This window comes from Ascaphus truei, chromosome 14 (genome assembly GCF_040206685.1).
Source record: "Ascaphus truei isolate aAscTru1 chromosome 14, aAscTru1.hap1, whole genome shotgun sequence".
Taxonomy (NCBI): Eukaryota; Metazoa; Chordata; class Amphibia; order Anura; family Ascaphidae; genus Ascaphus; species Ascaphus truei.
In genome coordinates this window covers 14,369,973-14,394,917 of record NC_134496.1, presented here as the reverse complement: position 1 = coordinate 14,394,917, position 24,945 = coordinate 14,369,973, and the positions used below count along the sequence as shown (strand labels likewise).

The 24,945-nt window shown below is 45.7% G+C and overlaps 1 protein-coding gene across 4 annotated transcripts in view; it reads left to right on the top strand.

The window, feature by feature from the left end:
• The window catches only part of LOC142465634 (neurexin-2-like), a 262,948-nt gene that overhangs the window by 217,144 nt on the left and 20,859 nt on the right, over positions 1-24,945 (top strand). For all 4 annotated transcript variants that reach the window (XM_075569754.1, XM_075569752.1, XM_075569753.1 and 1 more), the window contains 2 exons: positions 10,003-10,390; positions 21,132-21,322. In XM_075569754.1, coding sequence (XP_075425869.1) covers positions 10,003-10,390; positions 21,132-21,322 — 579 coding nt within the window. The remainder of the gene's footprint in view (positions 1-10,002; positions 10,391-21,131; positions 21,323-24,945) is intronic.

Sequence of the window (24,945 nt, the reverse complement as noted above, 5' to 3'; positions counted from 1 at the left end):
ATGAACCATCTCTTCTTACCATCTGGTCGATTTTATAGACTGTTGAACATATTAATTATTTCTATCTCTACACCATTGGGCTAATCTCCTCTCCAATATGCTGCTCATCTCTTCTAGACTATATATTGCATTACTACTCCACCATTGGTGGTGAACATTTCATACCCGAGTCTCCACTTATTTGCCGTCGGGCTTCTCAAACCTAGACACTTAAATCAGGGTAGCTTTCAGAGAGGGCATATTCATTACTGATAGCACACCCAGCTTTATCATCTACTGTATACTGCCAGATACACCTTTGATTGTGGGGATATTTGCAATTGCAAGTACGGTGGTTAATATATGACACTAATAATTAAGTGGGTTTTTTTTCACTAGCCCGCTATCTGTGTGAGCACTGAGCCTGTGTATTCCAATGTGCAAATATACTTACTGTATGTGGAGTCCACTGCATGACATATGGTCATTATTTATTTGTCAAGACTAAGAGATTCCTTTGATCCTTGCTACCTATGAGAGGCGTGCTACCTATGAGACGCGTGCTTCCTATGGAGAGGCGTGCTACCTATGAGTGACGTACTACAGTACCTACGAGAGGCGTGCTACCTACGAGTGACGTACTACAGTACCTACGAGAGGCGTGCTACCTACGAGTGACGTACTACAGTACCTACGAGAGGCGTGCTACCTACGAGAGGCGTGCTACCTACGAGAGGCGTGCTACCTACGAGAGGCGTGCTACCTACGAGAGGCGTGCTACCTATGAGATGCATGCTACCTATGAGAGGCGTGATCTATTTTTGTGTCTACCGACCGGGACGTTTTAGACACTAGCTGCACATTTGTGGATATGAACAAGGGGTATTCATTAACCTGATAATGAAATAAAGATGCAGACACCAGTATCCGATCACTTGCCTTGGAAAATCTGGGGCAATCTCCCAATAAACTGCAACATTTCTGTGAGATTTTTGCAGCCAGAGTAATGGCCCATCGGATTAACACAGTGGGGGGGTCACTGCAGTCCCATTCAAACTGGGACTGCAGGGACCACTACTGTGTTAATTTGATGGGCCATTAGTCTGGCAGCAGAATCTCACAGAAATGTTGAGGCATTTACTGTGAGATGCCTTAGGCAAGTGATCAGATTCTGATGGCTGCATCTGTATCCACCCACTGTTCCACATATATTCGGGGTATCTCCCTCTTATCATTATATTTAGCAACAAAATGGGGCCTATGCACTAGGGGTTCATAAAACAAAATCGCCGGGCCATTTAAATTGCCATTTTTGAGAGTGTTGCTATCACGGTATTCAGAAAGCCTCGATTACCTTTGATAGCAAAATTACAAAATGGGCGAGTTGCCGCCGGCGATATGATCGCCTATCTGAAAAGGGCTTACCGGCGATTCCTTTCTGCTGCAGAGAGACCCGCCTCTCCCTGCGCAAATCTCGCCCGAAATTAATGTTTTTAATATACATTTTACTACTAGTGTAGATAAGCAGGGGGTCTCCGGAGCAGAACCGCGTTGATTTCAGGTCCGGGGACCCCCTGCTTCCCGAGTTAGAGGCCCCGTTATGGGGTGCCGGTATCTCCTATGCTTTTGATTCCCACTGCCATATTTCAATGCATAGGAGATATCGGCACCCATAACGGGGCCTCTAACTGGGGAAGCAGGGGGTCCCTGGACATGAAATCAATGTGGTTCTGCTCCGGAGACCCCCTGCTCCCACACACTAATAATAACAATGACATTAACAACAGCTTCATTACCTTAGCGGATAGCTGCTAAGGCAATGAAAGGATTAAGGAACAACAGTAGCTTTATGTGGGGCAGAGGGGGTGAGTGAAGGGGGTACTTGGCCCTTCACTCACCCCCTCTGCCCCCAATAAACATTACAATATGTTATAATCATCAATACACAACCCACCCCCTTGTGCCCCCACATAAAACCATCATTTATTTTTTTATACACCTGCAGGTTTTTTTATACATGCCTGCGGGTGTCCCTGGGTGGTTCTCGTGGGTGTCTCTGGGCCTCCAGGTGGTCCCCGCGGGTGTCTGGGTGTCACCGGGTCATCTCCACGGGTGTCTGGGAGCCCTCTGGTGGTTCCCACGGGTGTCTGGGGGCCCCCCTGGGTATCCGGGGGACCTCTGCTGGCCTGCAGGACCAATCCTGTTGCAAAAAAAATAAATGTGGCATACATTACAATAAATACAACCCCCTCCCCCAAAACATACATTACATTAATGGGCAAAATAACTATTAATAGCTCATATATAATAGCTCATTTACCCATTATTAAATCAAACATTAGTCAGGCAGCATGCATAAAGTAAATAAACCTTTCTACTTACCCTTGCCATTATGAAGGGCGTCCTCGTCAGCATACTGCAGGGCCATGTCCTCCGTTGCCAGAAAGAATACAATTAATAATACAATCTAATGGCCCCTAACCCCTTAATCACCGCAGGGGATAATAACCACTATAGTAATTAAGGGGTTAACCCACCCTCCCCCGCTACCCACCCAGGAGGCCTAACCACCCACCCCGGGCCCACTATACCCACCCTGTACCCATTGAATAGCATAGTGGTACATCATACCCACATAATCTGGGCATGATAAGCCACTATAGCACTCAATGGTCAACCGAATAAAAAAGCCTAGATGCAAAAAAATACACAATAATAAAACATATACACAAGAAGCACAATACAAGAAATAAAACCATTAGCCAACCAATTCAATAAATACAAGCACTAGCCAACCAATCAATTAAATAATCTAAAGCACTAACCAACAAATCAAATAATTAATTCAACCACTAGCCAACACATAAATTAAAACCAGTAGCCAACCAGATAAATAATTAAAATCATTAAACCATTGGAAAATTACATTTTTAAAAAGCCATTCAAATTACAAATAATGTAAGCCAAATAATTACCAGAAAAAAATAAAATAAATCCATAGAAAAATAAGCATTTGCCAAAAAATTAATTGGCCATAACTGTATTGACTTGTACCCTAAATGGACACAGATTAATACATTAGCAGTCAATGGGCAATAAAAAACATGAAAATAGACAAATACAATAAAAAAACCTGCAAAAAAGACATTTACACACATTCAATATTTTACTTAACTTTAGAAGAGTTGGCTCTCCGAGTCCCAGCAAATCTGCAATGTCTCATACCGCGACGTCATCAAACTCAATCCGACGCCATCCACCATGAAGATCAGGAACAGGTAAAAAAAATATTCTTTCTTATTTTATCTTCAATCGCCTTCTTCTTTCTTATTTCTTCATCTGAGATTATTTCTTGCTTTTCTGTCGTTTTCTATCTTCATCTGTCAAAAACCACATGTTAGATCCCAACCGACGCTGTCTAGTCGGCTTCTTGATGTAAAATGAGATGACAAGGCCTTAAATATGGCCTATGACGTCACATTTTCAGGTCAGATGGTACAGCTCCAATCTGATTAGACGCTGTATCATGTGCCCGCCACTTTTTTTTTTTATTGAAGGATGTGACATCATCTCCAAGGGAGGTATGTCACATCCTTTAAACCACATGGCTGTATCACATGCTTTTACAGCCAATGGGATTGAAGACAATACCATTAGTTACTGTACCATGTGCTTGGTTACCTTAGTTCAAAAGGATGTGACGTCACTTTAAAGGACGCCCTTCATAATGGCAGGGGTAAGTAGAAAGGTTTATTTACTTTATTTATGCTGCCTGGCTAATGTTTGATTTAATAATGGGCAAATTAGCTCTTATCCATATCTGGATAATAGTTATTTTGCCCATTACTGTACTGTATGTGTTGGGGGGATAGGTGAATTTATTGAAATGTATGCCACATTTATATTTTTTAAAACAGGATTGGTCCTGAAGGCCTGCGGGGACCACTTGTGATCCCCCGGACACCCACTGGGACCACCCGAGGACCCCCTGACACCCACAGGAACCACCCGGGGACCCCCGGACACCTGTGGGATCAACCCGAGGGCCCCCAGACACCCGTGGGAACCAACCGAGGGCCCCCAAACCCGTGGGATCCACCCGAGGGCCCCCAAACACCCGTGGGGATGACCCGTGGACCCCCAGACACCAGCGGGGACAACCTGCAGGCCCACGGATACCCGCGATGACCACCCGGGGACCCACCGCCCCCAATAAAGCTGCTGTTGTCCATTAACCCTTCATTGCCTTAGCGGTTAGCCGCTAAGGTAATGAAGTTGACTGTAAATGCATTTTTATTGCATAGGATTCCTGCCGGGGGTTTCCGGTGGTGATATTAATGGGTATCAGCTCCGGAGACCCCCCGGCATCAATCCGATGCAGGAAAAATGCGTTTTTTTTCCAATTCCCATCTCGCCGCTCATCGGCAGCTTCTCACCGCCTTCACGCCAACTTTTCCTGGCGTGAGGTTTTTGGGAGAAACTCGCCATTCTAGAGCCGCGATTAGCCTCGATAACCTAATCGCGGCTACTAGAATTGCACGAGTTTCAGAACCTGCCAATAAGTGGCTTATCGCCGCTCACTCAGCTAATTTTTTTTTAAGGAAATTTTGGGGGGCGATTCAGTCTTTTGTCACCTACTTATTGACGCTTACTGAATCAGAGTAGGCATTTTGGGCGATAAGTGCTCATTAAGTGGCTTATGAACGCTTAGTGCATAGGCCCCTATATATGTGTAGCGACCTTCCCACCATAGTTTTATACAATATATTGGTTCACTGTGCATTTATTTCTGCACACTGTGTGTATCTTTCTTTGATTAAAGTAAGATTTTGTTCTTTTCACTTAAAATGTAACTATTGTAATTATCATTTTATTGAGTATGTTAATTTGATCTTGTGACCGAGGATCTTAGTTTCCAACTTTGGCGCCTGTATTGTGGAGATATTTGTACTCTTCAACAGCAGATGTTCGATACATTACAAGTAATTAGTACATTGTCTCCGGGGTTTTTTTGATCCTCTCTCTGGGATTCTGTTTTTACTGGTACGTCATTAAGGAATAATATTAACACAATATTGATTTTCTCTCCATCACACAAGTAATCTTTAGTAGACCATACAATTCTATCCGTTTTCCACCAACATGTCTCTTTTTCTAAACCACTGGCTTCTCTTCTACATACCAGGCCATTAAGTTAGGGGCCTATTCACAAAGCAGGGATAAGTGGTTTTAAGTGCGATAAATGCCCTTATAACGCGATACTGCCTGCTCTGCTATTCACAACGCAGTGATAACGGTGCAGTATCGCACTATAATGGCTTTTTATTACTCATAAACAGTCAGTGAAAAAAAAGTCGTACAATAGGCCCAAAAGTGGCAAACCCGCCGTTTTTTTGCCAGTAGCTGCTATTCACAAAGCAGTGATAACTTTATCGTACTGTAAAAGCGCACCATTTCTTTTCATCAGCTAAAGGATGGCACAAAAGAGATGGAGACATGCATAAAAGCATTTTTTTTCCCTGCACAGCATTAATACAAGAGGCCGGCGGGGGGGTCCGGGGGCCACTTTCGCTGGAAAGTGGAACTGGCGATTTTCGTTAGGTGAGCGTGTGCAGACCAGCAATGCGCCGTTCTGCGCATGCACGACAGAAGGAAACCCCTCCATTCCGCGCATGCGCAACCCCTGGCCGGCCCGTTCTGCGCATGTGCGGACATGGTGGCCCCCTTCTCGGCACCGCCGTATCGGCGGATCGCCGAAAAGCGGAGCGCCGAGAAGCGGGGCCCTGCTGTATCTGTGGATTTTTTTAGCGTCACCATTTATTGCTATAGAGGCAAATCATGCCCATATTATATGAGCATGATGTACCCACTGTACCAGTGAATGGGTGGTGGTGGAGTTAGTTGCCTGGGGAGGGTTGTTAGGCCTACTAGGTGGGTAGTGGGGGAGGGTGGGCTAACCCTTTAATTACTATATCGGTTACTAATCGCTAAGGTGATTAAGGGGTTAGGGGCCATTAGATTGTATTTTTTATTGTTTTGTTTCTGGCAACGGAGGACATGGACAGTGCTGAGGATGAGGGCGGCCTTTATCGTGGCAAGCTGGCAGGGGTGAGTGCAAGTTTTAATTACTTTATTTCTGCTGGTTAATGTTTTATCTTAAACGGGCAAATGCACTATTATCCATATTTGGATAATAGTAATTTTTCCCATTATTGTACTGTATGTATGTATGGGGGGGGGAGGGATGTATTTATTTGAAAATATGCATATTATTTTTTTTAGGCACAGGATTGGTACCGCAGGCTAGCAGGGACCCGCGGACACCACCCGATGGCCCCCGGACACTCACGGGTACCATCCGAGGGTCCAGAAACACCCACAGGGACCACCTGAGGGTCCCCAGACACCCGCGGGGACCACCGCCCCTGCCGGCCTCTGGTATCATTCCTGTGCATAAAAAGTAATGAAGCTGTTTTAATGTAAATTGTATTAATAGTGTGCGGGAGCAGGGGGTCTCCTGAGCTGAACCGCTTTGCTTTCTGCCTCAGGGACCCCCTGCTTCCCGTGTTACAAGCCCCTTTATTTGGTATCGGATGCCGGTATAGCCGCCATTTTTAAATCGTCCGCGTCACATTACCGTGGGACTTAAATACTGGAGGACATATCGGCACCCCATACCAGGGCCTGTAACTCGGGAAGCAGGGGGTCCCTGAGGCTGAAGTCAAAGCAGTTCATCTCAGGAGACCCCCTGCTCCCGCACACTATTAATAAAAAATACATTAAACCAGCTAGGATTTTGATACTAGTGTACATAGGCTGGTCTCCCGAGCTGAACCACATTGGTTTCAGCCTCAGGGACCCCCTACTTCCTGAGATACAGGCCCCGTTATGGGGTGCCGGCATCCCAGTGCAGGATTTAAATCCCCCGGTCACGTGACGCGGGAGATTTAAAAGCACAGGGGATACCGGCACCCCATACCGGGGCGTGTATCTTGGGAAGTAAGGGGTCCCGAGGCTGAAACCAATGCGGTTAAGCTCAGGAGACCCCATGCTCCCACACACTATTATTAAAATCAATATTTTTACTGCACAATCACCTGTAAGAGCCGTGCATGGAGACGCAGGTTGCAGTTTTTTCTATCAGCTATTGCGATATAGAATTTATAGCACGATAGCACTGATACAGAAAACAGGTCTGATATTTTTTTTATTGGACTTTAAAAAATGGCCCTCACTTCTTAGTGAATCCCGCTTTTGGCTTCATGTCTTATAGCACGATAAAAAAAATGCATTGTCGGACGCAAAAGCACTAATTTTATCACTGCTTTGTGAATAGGCCCCTTAATCTCTTCTCCCCCCTGAGGTCCGTCTCTTCTAGCTCATAGTTTCCACCTCTTTTCCACCACTGAATATCTTCTTCTTCTAGATACTAGGCCAGTGGGTTAATCCATCTCCAGATCATTGTATTCCTAACTCCTCCACAATTATATCCAAAGGGTTCTAGACCATCAAGTCTAGCTCTTTTCCACCACTGGGTTTATTTTCCTTAACCACTTGCCCCCCCCCCCCCACTTTTACTTAATAGATTATTAAGTGGATTGCTTCCTAGATCACTGTGTCCATCACAAATCATTGTCCTCGCCACTTTCTAGATTATTGTGGTAGTCACTTTCTAGATCATTGTGGCAGCCACTTTATAGAACATTTTGTCAAGCGCTTTGTAGTGGTCTATCTCTCCTCCATGACATCTAGGGCTGCGCAGTGAGGGACAGCTATGGCTGTACAGCGATGGATCTCTAGATTAATACATTAACCAATTTCCAGATCACTGTGTCCATCAGTTTCTGGATCATTGTGTCCGTTACTATCTAGATCAGATTGTTTTATCTCTCAGCCACTATTACATATAGGGCTGCACTGTATGAAGTTGATATCTTTGTAGATCATTGTATCAATCACTCTCTGGGTAACTGTGTTCCACCTCTCCTCCACCACTACAACTAGTGCTCTAGGGTTGTATAGTGAGAGATCTATATATTATTACACTGATCCCTTCCAAGATTATTGTGTCCATCACTAGAAATGTGCGAAACGGCATTTACTCAATTTTAAGTAATAACCCCTTCCAAAAAAAAAAACTGTTTGATTCCCTGCCACATGTTTTGCAGACACTCAAATGGTTTATAATGTTGCCAAATTAGTGAGCTTGCAGTGAAATAATCACCAGACAAGGACATGCGGTGAGTCCTATTTATAGTGTCTGCAATTACAGAGAATTGCACAAACAAGTCTAGTGACTTTGAATTTAGCAAATTAGCCGATTAAACAAAATTGCACTGGACATTGTCTCAATGCTCGGTAAATTGTGCGCAAACGCCAACTCATACGCAGCTTTTTTTATGACTCAAAAAGGATCCATTTTGCAGGGTTGTGAAAATGTGCCACATTTGTATCTATTATCCTGTGGATCAATGTTTCTCAGTCTCGGGTTTCTGCAGCACCCCAGAGACGATCAGAAGGTGCTGTGGGGTTTCCCGTCCTCCCCGAGCAGGGAGAGAGCGGGGCAGTTGCAAGGGGGCTGGGCAGTGTCCTCCATCCTGATTGGCTGCTGCTGGGTAACACAGCCACTCAAGAGGAGATAGAAAAATAGAAAAACAAACGTATTCTCAAGGAGGGCAACAAAGCACTTGGAACATGCCAAATAAAAATATATCATGCAATATGTCGGAGTATAAACGGGTTGGGGAGGTAACCTTGAAACAAAGTGGAGGATCAAAAATAGGAAGAGACACAGCACTGGAGCATGAGAAAGGAGGTGATGATATCAGCGTGGGCTAATTAAAGCCTTACCAAAATGAGTACCTCGATTGATAGTCCCGTGACTCTGGTATGTCTGGTGTGGAGTGACCATCCTGTTCCTCCGGCTTGCTTGTACGTGCGCGTCAGCTGCTTGAGGCGATCCTTCAATGGCGTCTTGAAATGACGTCCTATTCAACCGGCTGATAAAATCTCTGTGGAATCATCTGTTGAAAAAATCCCCCGTAGCCCCCGAGGCGTCTGATCGATCAGATGAGTGGATAGAAAGATTGTGTAGATCGTGGAGATCGCCACTCCAGTAAAAAAGGGGAAAAAATCACCAGCAAGGAAAGTTAAAACCAATGTATTGGTCTACATAAAAAGCATGGACAAAACAGAAAGACTCTCCCACGCGTTTCACGCCCCCTATGGCGCTTTGTCATGGAGATAGTTAAATTGGTTTTAACTTTCCTTGCTCGTGAGTTTTTTCCTTTTTTTACTGGAGTGGTGGTCTTCACTGTCAATACGACCTTTCTATCTACTCAAGAGGAGATGTCAGGAGCCTGGGGGCGGCGGGGGGGGGGTGGGGGGGGGGGGAGAGGGGCATGGCCAACCACACAAGGAGGAACAGCATGGCAGGTGGGTGGTGAGGATTGTGTCCGTCTGTCCTGTTGTGTGTGCCTATGTCTGTGCTGTGCTTTCTGTGCCTGTCTAGAGGTCTGTCCTGTTTTCTGGAACTGCCTGTCCCATGTTTTCTGTTTTTGTTTGTTCCGTGTTTTCTGTGACTTTGTCCTGTTGTAGGGGGGCTTTAGCAACTGAGCACTGTGTTTCGGGGTATCCCGATAGAAAAAAGGTTGAGAACCACTGCTCTATATAATTGTTGCGTCTCTCCTCCACCATTACATCTAAGGCTGTACAGTGATGGACATTAAAGGCTGTACAGTGATAGATATCTAAATCATTGTGTCCACCACTCTCTAGATCACTGTGTCCACCACTGTCTAAGTCCTGGTGTCCATCATATTCTACATTGCTGAGTCCATCACTTTCCAGATCACGATCTCCATCACTCTTCAGATCAGTGTTTCATCTCTCCTCCACCATTAGATCTATCATGTATAGACCACTCACACTTTCCCCACCCCACAAAACACACTCAATCACCTCAGATGAGCGAAGGATTCAAATTGGATACCCTTCTATTCTTCCCCTCCTTTTTCCTGGCAGGTCACATGGCCGGCGACCACACCAGGCTGGAGCTGCACCACCTGGAGACGGGCATCATGACGGAGCGCCGTTTCCTGTCTGCCCCGCCCTCCAACTTTCTGGGACACCTGACAGCTCTGCGGTACAATGGTGCCCCCTACCTGGACCTGTGCCAGGATGGCGAGCTGGGCCGACGCTGTGAGCTCAACGCCCGGGCCGGGGGGCTCCGCCCACTGCTTGCTGACCCTGTGGCCTTCCGCTCTGGTCCTGCCCACCTGGCTTTACCCCGTCTCCAGGCCTACGCCTCCATGCACCTCCTCTTCATGTTCCGTGGGCGACACCCCGATGGGCTCCTACTCTACAACGGGGGCCAGGGGCCTGACTTCATCGCTGTGGAGCTGGTCAAGGGGTGAGGGACTTCTTGGGCTGTATGATGAGGGACCTCTAGGGCTGTATCATGAGGGACCTCTAGGGTTGTATGGTGAGGGACTTCAACGGCTGAGCAGGAAGGCACCTCTAGGGTTGCAGGGTAAGGGACCTCAAGGGCTGTGTGGGGACGGATCTGTAGTGCTAAGCAGTGGGGGACCTCTAGGGATGTACTGTATAGTCAGGTACCTCTGGGCTGTATAGTAAGAGACCTCTAGGAATGTACAATGAGTGACTTTTAGGACTATATGCTTACAGAGAGATAGATACTGTACACTATGTCTTTGATCTTTAGGTATATAAAGTTCAGTCTGATATATACACCTCCTCTTCCTCCCTGGAACCTGTAGCTATATACACTTTATTCCTCTCTTCCTGAAACCTCCAGGTATATACACTACGTCTTTTCGGTATACACACTATATATTAGTATATACAAATCTCTCCCTTCAACCTCTCGGTATAAATACACACTACATATTGATATATGCAAATCTGTCTCCCTGCCTGGAACATATAAGTGTATACACTACCTTCTAGATATATACATTATATACTGATACGTAGAGCTCTCTCTGAAACCTATAGGAATATACACTATATACACAATATACATACCTCTCGCTCTCTGGAACCTCTATGTATAAACACTACATATTGCTGAGATATATATATATATATATCTTTCTGGAACCTCTAGGTACAGTATATACACTATTAAATCTTCTAGATATATACTGATATATACACCTGTCTCTCTCTCTAACCACTAGATATATACACTACATACTGATATATACACCTCCTCTATCCCTGGAACCCCTTGGTATATATACTACATCATATATAACCTTTGTCTTCTTTTGGAACCCCTCGGTCTATACACTACAGTACATACTGATATATACACCCCTCCCTCACCCTGGAACCTCGAGGTATATACACAATATCCTGATAAACAGACCTTTATCTCTCAATGGAAGCTCAAAGTATGTACAGTACTCTGCATACTGATTGTCACATAGAGCAGGGGTGCACAAAGTTTTTTTTGCTGCGCCGGCCCCAGCGCTCGCGCGCGCCCCCTCTCCAGCGACCCCACGTCACGTGACCACGCAGCATCATTTGACGCGAGTTACCATGATGACGCGTCACGTCACATGACCCCGTGGCGTCATTTGACCATGGCGTGACCAGAAGACGGCTGAATCCCGGTACATTGAGGTTGCAGAGGCCTCACGCGGTGCCCCGGCATTTAATCTAAATGCCTCGGGAAGAGCACGGGGCCTCTGCAACCCCCGCGCCCCCCCCCCCCAGAGAAATCCCGCGCCCCCCAGTTTGCGCACCGCTGACGTACAGCATGTGAGCATGTGACCTGCAGATGGGAAAGAAAAACACCAGGCGCTACCCCACAGCTAAGTCAATAATAAGGAAAATTCGTTTGTTCGTAATAAAAACAACACAACCTTAAGAATCCTAAAAGGTTCTCGTCTGCTTCTCGGTCTCCGTCTATGACTCTAACCCCATAAAGGATCTATCCAGGATCCTTAGGAAATACAGAAACAAAGGGGAAAAGGGGGAGCACAGGTGGAGATACACTGAATGACGGAATATAACACTCTGGAATACTAATCCCAAAGTTGGGGAATGGGCTGATGGTGAAGTGTATGATATCAAATGTACTTACACGGCCTTGTGTAAGTATTATCGCATCAGGGTTTCTCTTCTTTATCTTCTTCTTTCTGTATCTTCCTTAAACCGAATTCCTTTTCTTCTTCTTGGTTCTTGATGGTAGTCTCTTCTGATAGCCGGCTACCGTACGCCAGCGAAGTTTCCCTCAAAAAGAATTGGTAACATAAAAGAGGGGTTTCAGAGATCATACAATCCAATCCAAGAGGGGCCACGGTTAGTTACAAGGTGGTAACAGGGACATAAGTAAACAAATGCAGAATAAAAAACTGCATGCACTCACACGGGCAAATTGTGAGCGTGATCTTGGGGAGGGTATCTCTGTTCTCTCCACATCCAATGCAAAGGAATAAAAACAGGGGATACTCCTGTGAAAATAAAGGATATCAAGGTTAATGGGAATAGGGAAAAGTAAAAGATAATACAGTACTCACACGGCCACGTGTGAGCCCCCACGTGGAATGGTATCTTTTCTTGCTTTTCCAGTGCTTCAGCAGTTCTTCCAGGTGAAAGAGACGCTTGGAGTTCAATCCCAAGTTGCAAAAATACTTTATTAAAACACAAAAAGCCCTTAGGTCTAACACCAAGGGGGCTAAAGATTTAAAACGCCAAGTAGTCCTCAGGAGGTGGTTGTTCAGGGCGCGTGGTGCGCAGGGAAACTTAACCCGCGTCCGGGTACAGTCCTTTGCTCCTCTGCCCTGCTCCTATACGGTGGCCTCACTAGTTCAAAATAGCTCAGAGGTTTGAACAACGCGTTTCGCCCTTTCTTGGGCTTCCTCAGGTTCCGAAACGCGTTGTTCAAACCTCTGAGCTATTTTGAACTAGTGAGGCCACCGTATAGGAGCAGGGCAGAGGAGCAAAGGACTGTACCCGGACGCGGGTTAAGTTTCCCTGCGCACCACGCGCCCTGAACAACCACCTCCTGAGGACTACTTGGCGTTTTAAATCTTTAGCCCCCTTGGTGTTAGACCTAAGGGCTTTTTGTGTTTTAATGTTTTAATAAAGTATTTTTGCAACTTGGGATTGAACTCCAAGTGTCTCTTTCACCTGGAAGAACTGCTGAAGCACTGGAAAAGCAAGAAAAGATACCATTCCACGTGGGGGCTCACACGTGGCCGTGTGAGTACTGTATTATCTTTTACTTTTCCCTATTCCCATTAACCTTGATATCCTTTATTTTCACAGGAGTATCCCCTGTTTTTATTCCTTTGCATTGGATGTGGAGAGAACAGAGATACCCTCCCCAAGATCACGCTCACAATTTGCCCGTGTGAGTGCATGCAGTTTTTTATTCTGCATTTGTTTACTTATGTCCCTGTTACCACCTTGTAACTAACCGTGGCCCCTCTTGGATTGGATTGGATGATCTCTGAAACCCCTCTTTTATGTTACCAATTCTTTTTGAGGGAAACTTCGCTGGCGTACGGTAGCCGGCTATCAGAAGAGACTACCATCAAGAACCAAGAAGAAGAAAAGGAATTCGGTTTAAGGAAGATACAGAAAGAAGAAGATAAAGAAGAGAAACCCTGATGCGATAATACTTACACAAGGCCGTGTAAGTACATTTGATATCATACACTTCACCATCAGCCCATTCCCCAACTTTGGGATTTGTATTCTAGAGTGTTATATTCCGTGATTCAGTGTATCTCCACCTGTGCTCCCCCTTTTCCCCTTTGACCTGCAGATGGGACCTGGGTTAATACACAACTCGCTAGCTGCCCCACTTTTCACCTTCGCAACGGTCCCTCAAGATGACCAATATCTCCCCTCAATCTGTCCCCATATCACCTGTCACGAACCGCACACAAGTGAGCACGTGACTTAGATATGCAACCAGGGTTAATACACACGGCAACTCTTGCCAACTCGCCTTTCTCCTGTGCAAGGTACTTTCAATGAGTTAATATTAACCCCTTATTAGATTGTAATAATATATATCGGCTGCCACCACCAAAGAAATATGCAAGAATACGTAATATATTATATATATATATATATATATATATATATATATATATATATATATATATATATATATAGATATGAAACAAGGCAGCAGGCACTCTGTAAACAATGAAACACTGCTGCTTATCCCATATGCGATATTGAAACAGCAGATATTACCAGATCTTCATCCGGAAAGAAGAGACAGCACACAGCCAAGTTGAAATGACAATATATTGAGGTAACAAAAACCAAGGCACTACATCCGACGTTTCGGTCAGCTACATGTGACCTTCCTCAGGGATGCGCATTGAAAGAGTGCCAGTGAACAAACATATATACCCAAACCAATCAACATAATTAAACTCACCCGTGTGTATACCAATTGCAAACATGCAAACTCAAACAGGTGGTGTTGGTGACACGCAATCACTTCGTGGAGCGCACCGCCATCTTGCAGCATCATCTGCACTGCTGCACACATACAGGCACTGTGACTCATCTTTGCCTGTATCCGCGCCAACCTCCGGCGCAGCAGCGACGCTCACAGGTGCCTGGATGTACTGCACAGTACAGATTATAAAAATGCTGCACTATATCTGCCCATTACATCTATAGGCAAATCATTTGTCTCTAAAGACCTATAAAAACACAACCCCATACATAAGGGCTCAAAAAGAACCTAGGGGAATAAAAATTAAAACTAATGAGGCATGTGCATAAGATATGTTTGTCACCAAACATCACCAACATATAAACATCTAACACCACCCACTGTAACGTGAAAAATAGTGATGAAATATAACCAAGACAAAGCCATGGAGACAAACTGTATACAAATCAACTGTACATCCAATTGTAGTCAAAAAGACTATGTTAAAGTCAAAGATAGAAAAAATAGAAATGTCCATTTCTATTTTTTCTATCTTTGACTTTAACATAGTCTTTTTGAGCTATATGCTTTACTGTGGAGGGTTTTTGTCACTTTTTTTACCCAGCATAACTATATATATATATATATATATATATATGAAGAAAAGGGAAGAGAGAGCGCATACCCATAGCGTAAAATAGTCAATTTTAATGAGGGGAAGGGAGGGAAGGGGTTAAGAAATGCGCTTACAAGAAAGCAGTAAAATCAAGCATTGTGTGAATAATCACCACCATCCGGTTTGTATCTGCAGTATCCTGGGGCAGTCCCGATCGTGCAGCAATAGGATCAGTGTCCAAACAGATGTCCAGGGCTGGTGTATTCCATATACACGTGTAGGGTCCTGGAAAGATGGCTCCTCGTGGATCAAGCCTATGCAGCAGTCGCGCGGTCCAATCAGTTCCGGCGCGCGGTGATGACGTCAATGCCCATGCGTCTAACGTGATGACGCTCCCTGACGCGTTTCGTCACTCACGGGTGACTTTCTCACTCCCGTGAGTGACGAAACGCGTCAGGGAGCGTCATCACGTTAGACGCATGGGCATTGACGTCATCACCGCGCGCCGGAACTGATTGGACCGCGCGACTGCTGCATAGGCTTGATCCACGAGGAGCCATCTTTCCAGGACCCTACACGTGTATATGGAATACACCAGCCCTGGACATCTGTTTGGACACTGATCCTATTGCTGCACGATCGGGACTGCCCCAGGATACTGCAGATACAAACCGGATGGTGGTGATTATTCACACAATGCTTGATTTTACTGCTTTCTTGTAAGCGCATTTCTTAACCCCTTCCCTCCCTTCCCCTCATTAAAATTGACTATTTTACGCTATGGGTATGCGCTCTCTCTTCCCTTTTCTTCTATAGATGCCCTGTGGACGTGGTTCGTCCACTTTGGAGAGCAGCAGGAGACCCTTCATACCAGGATCCATATCATTATTGGACTATCTGAGGACTGGTGTTCATACTCTCTTTTTTCTTTTGGCTTTATCTTTTATTTTTTCTTAATACTATTAATAGATCATGTGTTTTTGGTTATAGGTCTATTTAATATCTGTGTTAGGATAATCCAATTATTTTATTGTTTAAGTGTATAGATTAATAATAGTTTTTGCACAGTTGGTGTATAGGATATATATTTATTTGCCTAGTTAACCTTAGCACAGGCGCTGCTTTCCTTCCCCCTTTTTTTTATATATATATATATATATATGTATATAGCTCAACCCCGTTATAACGTGATGCAAGTGTGGCTCCCAATAACCATGCCCCCCCCCCCTACACACACACTTCTCCCCCCCCCCTCGCTCCTGCGCCTCTCTTATTGGCTCTCTGCCACACCACGTGACGCATCGCCGCTCGGGATCACAAACTGGCTGTAGCCCCTGCCGGCTGACGCATCACAGTGCGCAGTGAGCCTGGGAGCGCGCGGGGACAGCCAGGGAGCAGGTAAGGTGCTGGTTAGAGGCGCACACACATGCAAATGAGCCTACAGTAATATTTCCATTTGCTATATGCTTTACTGTGGGGGTTTTTTGTCACTTTTTTTACGCAGCATAACTATATATATATATATATATACATATATATATATATATATATATATATATATATATATATACACTGTATATATATATATATATATATATATATATATATATATGTATATAGCTCAACCCCGTTATAACGCGATGCAAGTGTGGCTCCCAATTTTCATATTTATGAATACTATACAACACGATTATTGGTGTCTTAAATACTTTATTGTACAATGCATTCAAATGTACATTATTTCTAACGCGATCCACTTATAACGCGATGTGATTCTTTGGACCCCAAGCACACCGTTATAAGGGGTTTGAGCTGTGTGTGTATATATATATATATATATATATATATATATATATATAATACATATTTACTGTATACATATATATATAACGGAAATAGCCGTGTTAGTCCAGTTGCGATAGTGCAGAATAAATGAGTTCTTCAGTATTAGGTGATACCTTTTTTATTTGGACTAACAATTTATGTCATAGGACAAGCTTTCGAGAGTCCTCCTCTCTTCCTCAGGTCAGCAATACTGATTAACGCAGGTATCTATGGCTAAAGCAGGAACAAAACAAAAAACAACAGAAATGTACTGTAGATAAGGTGGGGTGAGAAAGTGGTGTTTGAAGATATAGGAAGGGTAATAAAATGGTGACAAGGGAGGGGGAAGGTTGTGCTGGGGGTGGGGGTGGAGGGGGAAGGTGTGGATAAGAACATTGCCAGAGAGGAAGGCGGGATAATTACAAACAATTGTGATAGTGTGTGAGAAACCCCATTAAGGCCTCTTGTTTTGGTGTCAAAGAGTCTTATCATTCTGAGCTCAAATGTTTTCCGTTCTTGGGGGCGTTTAAACATTCCATTGAGGACTTAGATTTTTAAATAATTTATCATCATTTCCCACAACCAGATCATTCCATAAATGATTTAAAAATCAAAATCCTCAATGGAATGTTTAAACGCCCCCAAGAACGGAAAATATTTGAGCTCAGAATGATAAGACTCTTTGACACTAAAACAAGAAGACTTAATGCGGATATGTGGTTTCTCACACACTATCCCAATTGTTTGTAATTATCCCGCCTGCCTCTCTGGCAATGTTCTTATGCACACCTCCCTCCCACCCCCAGCATTCCCTTCCCCCTCCATGCTTACCCTTGTCACCGTTTTATAACCCTTCCTATGTCTTCAAACACCACTTTCTCCCCCCACCTTATCTACAGTACAGCTCTGTTGTTTTGTTTGTTCCTGCTCTCCTAACCCCTGCTATAGGGCTGGACCCCGCTGGCTACTGCAGGGACGAGAGCCCTCCCCTCAATGGCGCCGGGTCCGCTGCGAGGGGGGGCCGCAGCGCTGTGGCGCGAGTTGCTCCTGCTCTCAATAGAATTGAGAGCAGGACTCGCTACGGAGCGCTAAGCCACGCCCCCCGGCGGTTCAGCCAATGAGGGCAAACCTGCCGGGTGACATCATGGCTGCGCCCCCGTCACTCCCTCGCCACGCCACCCCCCCGGTCTTTTGGTCTGCAGCTCCCTGCAGACCGGGGAATCGGCTGCACACGCCGCCAGTCTCGTGGGCGCGCGTGCAGCGGAGGTACTGGGGCCTCAGCCTTAGCCATAGATTCCTTTGTTAGGCTGCGCTTATAGTGACGGCGACGCGACGGTCGCTGGAAAATCAAAAAGCGATGACTTCCAGCGATCGCAACCAATCTGTCGCTCCATCACGCCATTGCGTCGCGCTTACTATAACCTCACATGACGGCGGCAATGCATTTGTTTTGCCGCGATGTCGCGTCGCTGTCGCCGGCACTATGAGCGCAGTCTAAGGCTGAGGCCCCACTGCACGCACATGCAGGTCCGCCTTGCGACCTGGTGGCGCGTGCAGAGTGCTATATCGCGATCTGCGGTCTGCAGGCGGTGTTCTGGGGCATGGGGGCGTGGCCAAAATGGGCTGTGTGGGCGCGGCCATGACGCCTGCCAAACTATAAAAAAAATAACCATGCCCCCCCCCTACACACACACTTCTCCCCCCCCCCCTCGCTCCTGCGCCTCTCTTATTGGCTCTCTGCCACACCACGTGACGCGTCGCCGCTCGGGATCACAAACTGGCTGTAGCCCCTGCCGGCTGACGCATCACAGTGCGCAGTGAGCCTGGGAGCGCGGAGGGACCGGGGACAGCCAGGGAGCAGTTAAGGTGCTGGTGAGAGGCGCACACACGGCCACACTGGGGACCTAGTCGTAATCAGTATCACTGACCTGAGGAAGAGAGGAAAACTCTCGAAAGCTTGTCCTATGACATAAATTAGTAGTCCAAATAAAAAAAGGTATCACCTAATACTGAAGTACATATATATATATATATATATATATAACAAAAATCTGTTGTAGCAAAATGTGTTTGAAATTTTAATTTAGTCGCTACAAAAATATAGTATACTTTTCCATAGAGGTCAATGGCGCAGAAATATGAGAATTCACGTGTCTGATCCCAAACACACCTCTGTTGAATTCTGATCTTCTATTCAAATATGCCAACCTTTATACCCAGACCTTCTGCATTGAAACACACATAAAACCCACCGACTATCATAAATCAGCTGGAGCTGCTGAGTTTTATTCCGTAGGGGAAAAAAACCCTCTTTTAACGTTTAAAAAGTCTTGACTGAATATATTAAAGGCCTCTTCATTTCCCAAATACTTAGACAGACGCCATCTTCACGGTTGCGTTTTTGCTCTTCCCATGTATGCCTGCATCTAACATCTATTTTCGCAGGAGAAACTGTCTTTTGCTCCTCTTACCCATGCAATGTGTGGTATAATTTGATTTGTATAATCGCCACAGTGACAGATATCCATTTGTTACTCTTATTAATTGCTGTCAGGCCTATCATTTCTTATATTAAATCTTCCAACTAGGTGCTGACCTCTTTGTCACCTCTCTCTGGGATGCACAAGTGATCTTTCAATAATGTTACAGTTTTCTTTGAGGCTGACAGCCCAGGATCTGGCTATTGTCCCCAGTCTTCTAACCTACACACATATCACTGTTAGTGGGCCCTCCGTGATAGCCCTCAATTAAGCCCTCTTTGTAGATCAGCACAGACACAGGAAGGGTCTTGACCTGTCAAACACAATCTCTTGTATTTTTAAGACAAACAGTAACCCCGTTAACCCCTGAAGCATCATATTGATTAAAATACTTAGTATTGCATGATGTTATCATGACAGTGATATATACACCTCTCTGAACCTCTAGGGAATGTATATACACTATATACTGTTATGTACACCTCTCTACCTAGAACCTCTAAGTGCTGTATATACACTAGAGACTGATATACTGTATACACCTCTCTCATTTTTTAACCTCTGTCAGGAGTGTGCAAACATTGTTGCCTGCGCCCCCTGCCAGCCCTCCCCCCCTGCTCACCCTCCCCCCCTTACCTTTTATCCAGCGCTTTCTGATGTCATGTGACATCGCGTTGCCATGGCAATGCAACGTCATGTGACCCCGCGACATAATTTGACGCTGCATTGCCATGGCGACGCATCACCAGAAGCCACCGGAGACAAGGTAAGAGAACTTAGAGAAGCCTCGCACGCTTCCCCGGCATTTAATTTAAATGTTGTGGGGAAGATCGCGGGGCCTCTGCAAGTGCCGCGCCCCCCACCAGAAAATGTCACCTCCCCAGTTTGCGCACCCATGCTGTAGGTATATATACATCAAATACTGATATATACACCTCTCCCTGGAACCTCTAGGTATATACACTACATACTGATGTAACCCTCCTTTCCCGACTCTAAAGGAGGTCACATCCGTTCTATCATATACACCGGCAGTGCTCAGGCTCTCAGACCTTGGCAGGGTGCTGGGTTGGTGCAGGCTGACCATGGGTGCTTGGCACCAGGATGGGCGCCAGGAACTTTTATAACACATCTAGTGCTTTATTGGACATCCGTCAATAATGCTTCCCAGACAATGACATACAGGTTAATGGACAGAAACTCCTGGCAAACAATATCACTCTGGGCTTCATCCCCCAGTAGTTCTCCTACGCTGGGGAGGTACTTAGACTGGTTACCCATAGTTAGGGATAAAATAACAGTCTCTTGCATTTGAGCCCTGCCCTCTCTAGCATTGAACCAATTGAATCTAGCGCCTTCCTGGTCACATGATCTTCCTCACAGAACATTGACTGTCAATGCAGCAGAAGAGGACCAAAGATGCATTTATTGAACCCCCAGCCGAATTTCAGCAATCGATTACAGGAGAACGGATCAATCAGCAACTTAGCTGATCACTTGTCAGTGTGTAGACAGCTTGAACTGCAGCTTTAATGGGCACGTTCTTAACTGAAAACAACTAACAATGGCAGGACACATCTTAATACACTTAGCAATACACATAAACCTGTTTACAGGACTCACAGTGAGGACCCCAGTCATAACTCTGAAAAACCTGTTTCTTCCCTCCCCCTTTCCCCCTCTGGTTATAAACACCATATATTGATATATACACCTCTCTCTCTCTTCTCTCTGGGACCTCTTGGCACATACAATACATACTGATATATACACCTCTCTCTCTCCATGGAACCTCTAGGTATATACACTATGTGTTTGACTTGGGGAACGGACCCTCCCTGATGAAGGGCAACTCGGAGCGTCTACTGAATGATAACCAGTGGCATAGCGTGGCGGTTTCTCGCGACCCCGGCAACGCTCACACGCTGAGGATCGATGGGAGGACGGTCACGCAGCACTCTACAGGCGCCAGCAACCTGGATCTGAAGGGTGAGAGTACGCTGGGGCGTATATTATATTCAGGGGTGTCTCTTACAGGTGAGAGTACGCTGGGGCATATATTATATTCAGGGGGTGTCTCTTACAGGTGAGAGAATGCAAAGGCAAATATTATATTCAGGGGTGTCTCTTACAGGTGAGAGTACTCTGGGGCATATATTATATTCAGGGGGTGTCTCTTACAGGTGAGAGAATGCAAAGGCAAATATTATATTCAGGGGGTGTCTCTTACAGGTGAGAGAATGCAAAGGCAAATATTATATTCAGGGGGTGTCTCTAACAGGTGAGAGTACTCTGGAGCATATATTATATTCAGGGGGTGTCTCTAACAGGTGAGAGTGAAGGTACATAAGGTGTAGAATGTCTCTTACGTACAGAAAATGTGCCCAATATTCCCAGACAACAACTCTTTTATACACAGACTCTCTTTCACACAAATAGAGTGTATTTTATACATGCTGTCTCTTTTATACAGTCACATCAACAAACTCTGTTATATGGATACATGAACACATATATATATATATATATAGTGTTTTTTTGTAAAAAAAAAAAAAAAAAAGAGGTGCCGGTACTCAGGGCGCAGACAGCTATTCCAGTGCTAGAGTTTTCACTGCCCCCCTCACCCCAGTGTCGGTGGCCTTGTGATACCCCCACTTCTTTATCTCTCTTTCGCACCTCTCACCCCCAACCCCTCTCTCACCCAAGACCCCCACCCCCCTCACCTCTCACCCCCACCTCCTCATCCAACCCCCCCACCCCCTCTCACCCACCCCCCCATCCCCTTCTCATCCAACCCCTTCACCCCTTCTATATCCCCCCTCACCCACCCACCATTTCTCACCCACCCCCCATTTCTCACCCAATCCAACACCTCTCTCTCACCCAACCCCCACCTCTCTCTCACCCAACCCCCCCACCTCTCTCTCACCCATCCCTCCTACCTCTCTTTATCACCCAAGTCCCCTACCTCTCTCACCCAACCCCTCCCTCCACCTCTCCCTCACCCAAGCCCCCACCTCATAAACTATACCCCCTCATAAACTATACCCTCTCATAAACTATACCCTCTCATAAACTATACCCTCTTATAAACTATATCCCCTCATAAACTATCCCTCCTCATAAACTATACCCCCCTCATAAGCTACACCCTCTCATAAACTATATCCCCTCATAAACTATATCCCCTCAAACTATATCCCCTCAAACCATAACCCCTTATAAACTATACCAACTCATAAACTAAAGCACCTCATTATCTATACCCCCTTATAAACTATAACCCCTTGTAACAGGGACTTACCCCTGTTAAGAAACGTGCCTCTAATCCAGCAGTGGGCTGGTTAATTGCACACCTGCAATCAACCAACCCCACCTGCTTAATCAGAACTCTGTCAGAAAAAGCATGTTCTGAGACACAGGAAGAGGATTCCTTAGTCTCACAATTGGGGACGGAACCAAGGAAGGACAGACAGATTTTTCCTTAGTCCACACTGGACTGACCAGAGGAACAGATGTCTTGAGCTGCAGAAGGAAGGACTGGACTGTATGCTGATAGCCAGACAAGGGGACCAGACCTCTAAAACCTGGACAGACATTGTCTTATCACACAAAGGTGATGACCCAGGAGAGCAGAGAGGCTTCCCCTACCTACAGCTACAAGAGACAGATAAGACTTTCTTGTGGGACTGATATATCTGCATAAATGTATATATATTTGGGGCTGGTAATTAGCTTAGCTAACCACCCAGTTAGAGGGGGCTGGACTACGTGTAGATATTCTCCAAAGTGGAGCAGGTTTTCGTTTGCTTATTTTGAATGCTTTTGCTGTGCTAAAGGGACAGGCGCAATAAAGCCTAATTTTAGTTTAACTTTAAATGGTCTCCATTGCGTACCTCTGCACACGTCTCTTACATATGGTGTCAGAAGTTGGAATGAGAGGTGGCCCTTGACGTTCAAAGGGGCCCCGGAGACTGCCTGTGAAAATTTTTGTGCTGTTGCCTGCATACAGTTCCTGCAAACAGTCTGAGCAGCAAAACAAAGAATCACATGCAGCAGTGACCAGAATTAAAGGGCTACACACCCAGGCAGGAAAACTACACTGCACTGAAGAAAGCCACAATATCACAGTTGGACTGAGAGGACTGCAACAGATGGTGACCAACACAAGGGACTGGTGCTGTGACCAGATTCTACCCCACCACTGGTGAAAGAAGGGGGAAAAAAACCTGGTAATTTAAAATGGCCGCCAGCTGAAGTCAAATACAGACTCTTCAAGAATGGGGAAGAAAATGTGTTCCTGGTGTAAAGAGCCCAGCCACATGGAGCAGTGTCCCTTCAGGCCTTATTGAGACGATGAGGATGGCCCCTACGTGCCCCAGATAAAGGGCAGCAGCCAAAGGACTTTTTTTTTCAACGAGCCAAGGAACTGCAGCAGCAAGCAATGCGCTGTGGACCCAAGGAAGGTACAGAAGTTTTAATTAGCAAGTGCACATCCAGTATCACTAATGAGAAAGAATGCGTGCACAGTACTGCTGATTTTGTAAAACATACCAAAGTAAAGAAGAAAAAGTCTACAGAGACGCCTGTGAGAGCTACGAACTCTACAAGCAAAGTCTGCCCACCTGTACGACTAACACAATTTGGGGTTCTAGCAAATACAGTGACAACAGCTACAATAGCGCCTCCTGATGTCAGGAAGAAAAATACACCTGATAGCCCCAAAATGGAGGACAAGATGCGGCGTTCCTGTAATGAACCCTACCCCACGGAAGAGTGGCCCTTCCGGTCTGATAAGGAGGAAGACATCTCTTATGGGGAACCCGAACCGAGTCACACCCACAAAACACCCCAAGAATGGTGGGGATGCCTGAACTCGGTACGAACCGAAAAGACCGCTCTCTATGATGACGAATGTGATCGGCAAGAGCGGGAGCAGCAGATCACTGAATATTTACGCCAGCTAACGCAACTGCAAGGAAAACATGGCGGATACAGTGAAGCTGCTGAAGTGTCAAATAAAGACGGAGACCCCAGTATCCCTGATGGGATGGAGTCGTCAAAAACAAAAAGGCGGAAAAAGAAAAGCGGGTCTTCACTTTACCGTGGAAGGAACAGACACATCTGCAGATCCCGCGGAGGAAAAGGGGGTCCGAGATGCCCTGCAGCCTAGAGAAAATGGAGGATTCGTCCCGCGGATGACAGAATATCCAGAGGGCCCAAGGCAGAAGTCGGGTATCCCAAAGAAGTGTCTGTCCAGTGCTAATAGTGAGAAACCGTCAACCAACCATCCCAGGGAAGCGGAGCCGGAACCAGTGAGTGACGATCCCTTGACCAGCCCTGAAGATGCGCTGCAAGCTGCCAGGCGTGACTGTGATCTGCTCTGTGAAGAATTGGAAATGGAGAGAAAAAATAATGCTGAGCTACAGAAGACTGTGCTTGCAATTTACTCTGCGGCCAAGACCGAATTGGAGAATCTCAAGACTAAGCTAGCCACTGCAAACACTAGTAATGCCACCATGGTGGAAAAACAGAGCAAATGTGATAGAATGATTGCTAATCTGAAGCAGAAGTATGAGGAGGCACTGAAGGAGATTACTGTCTTTCCGGAA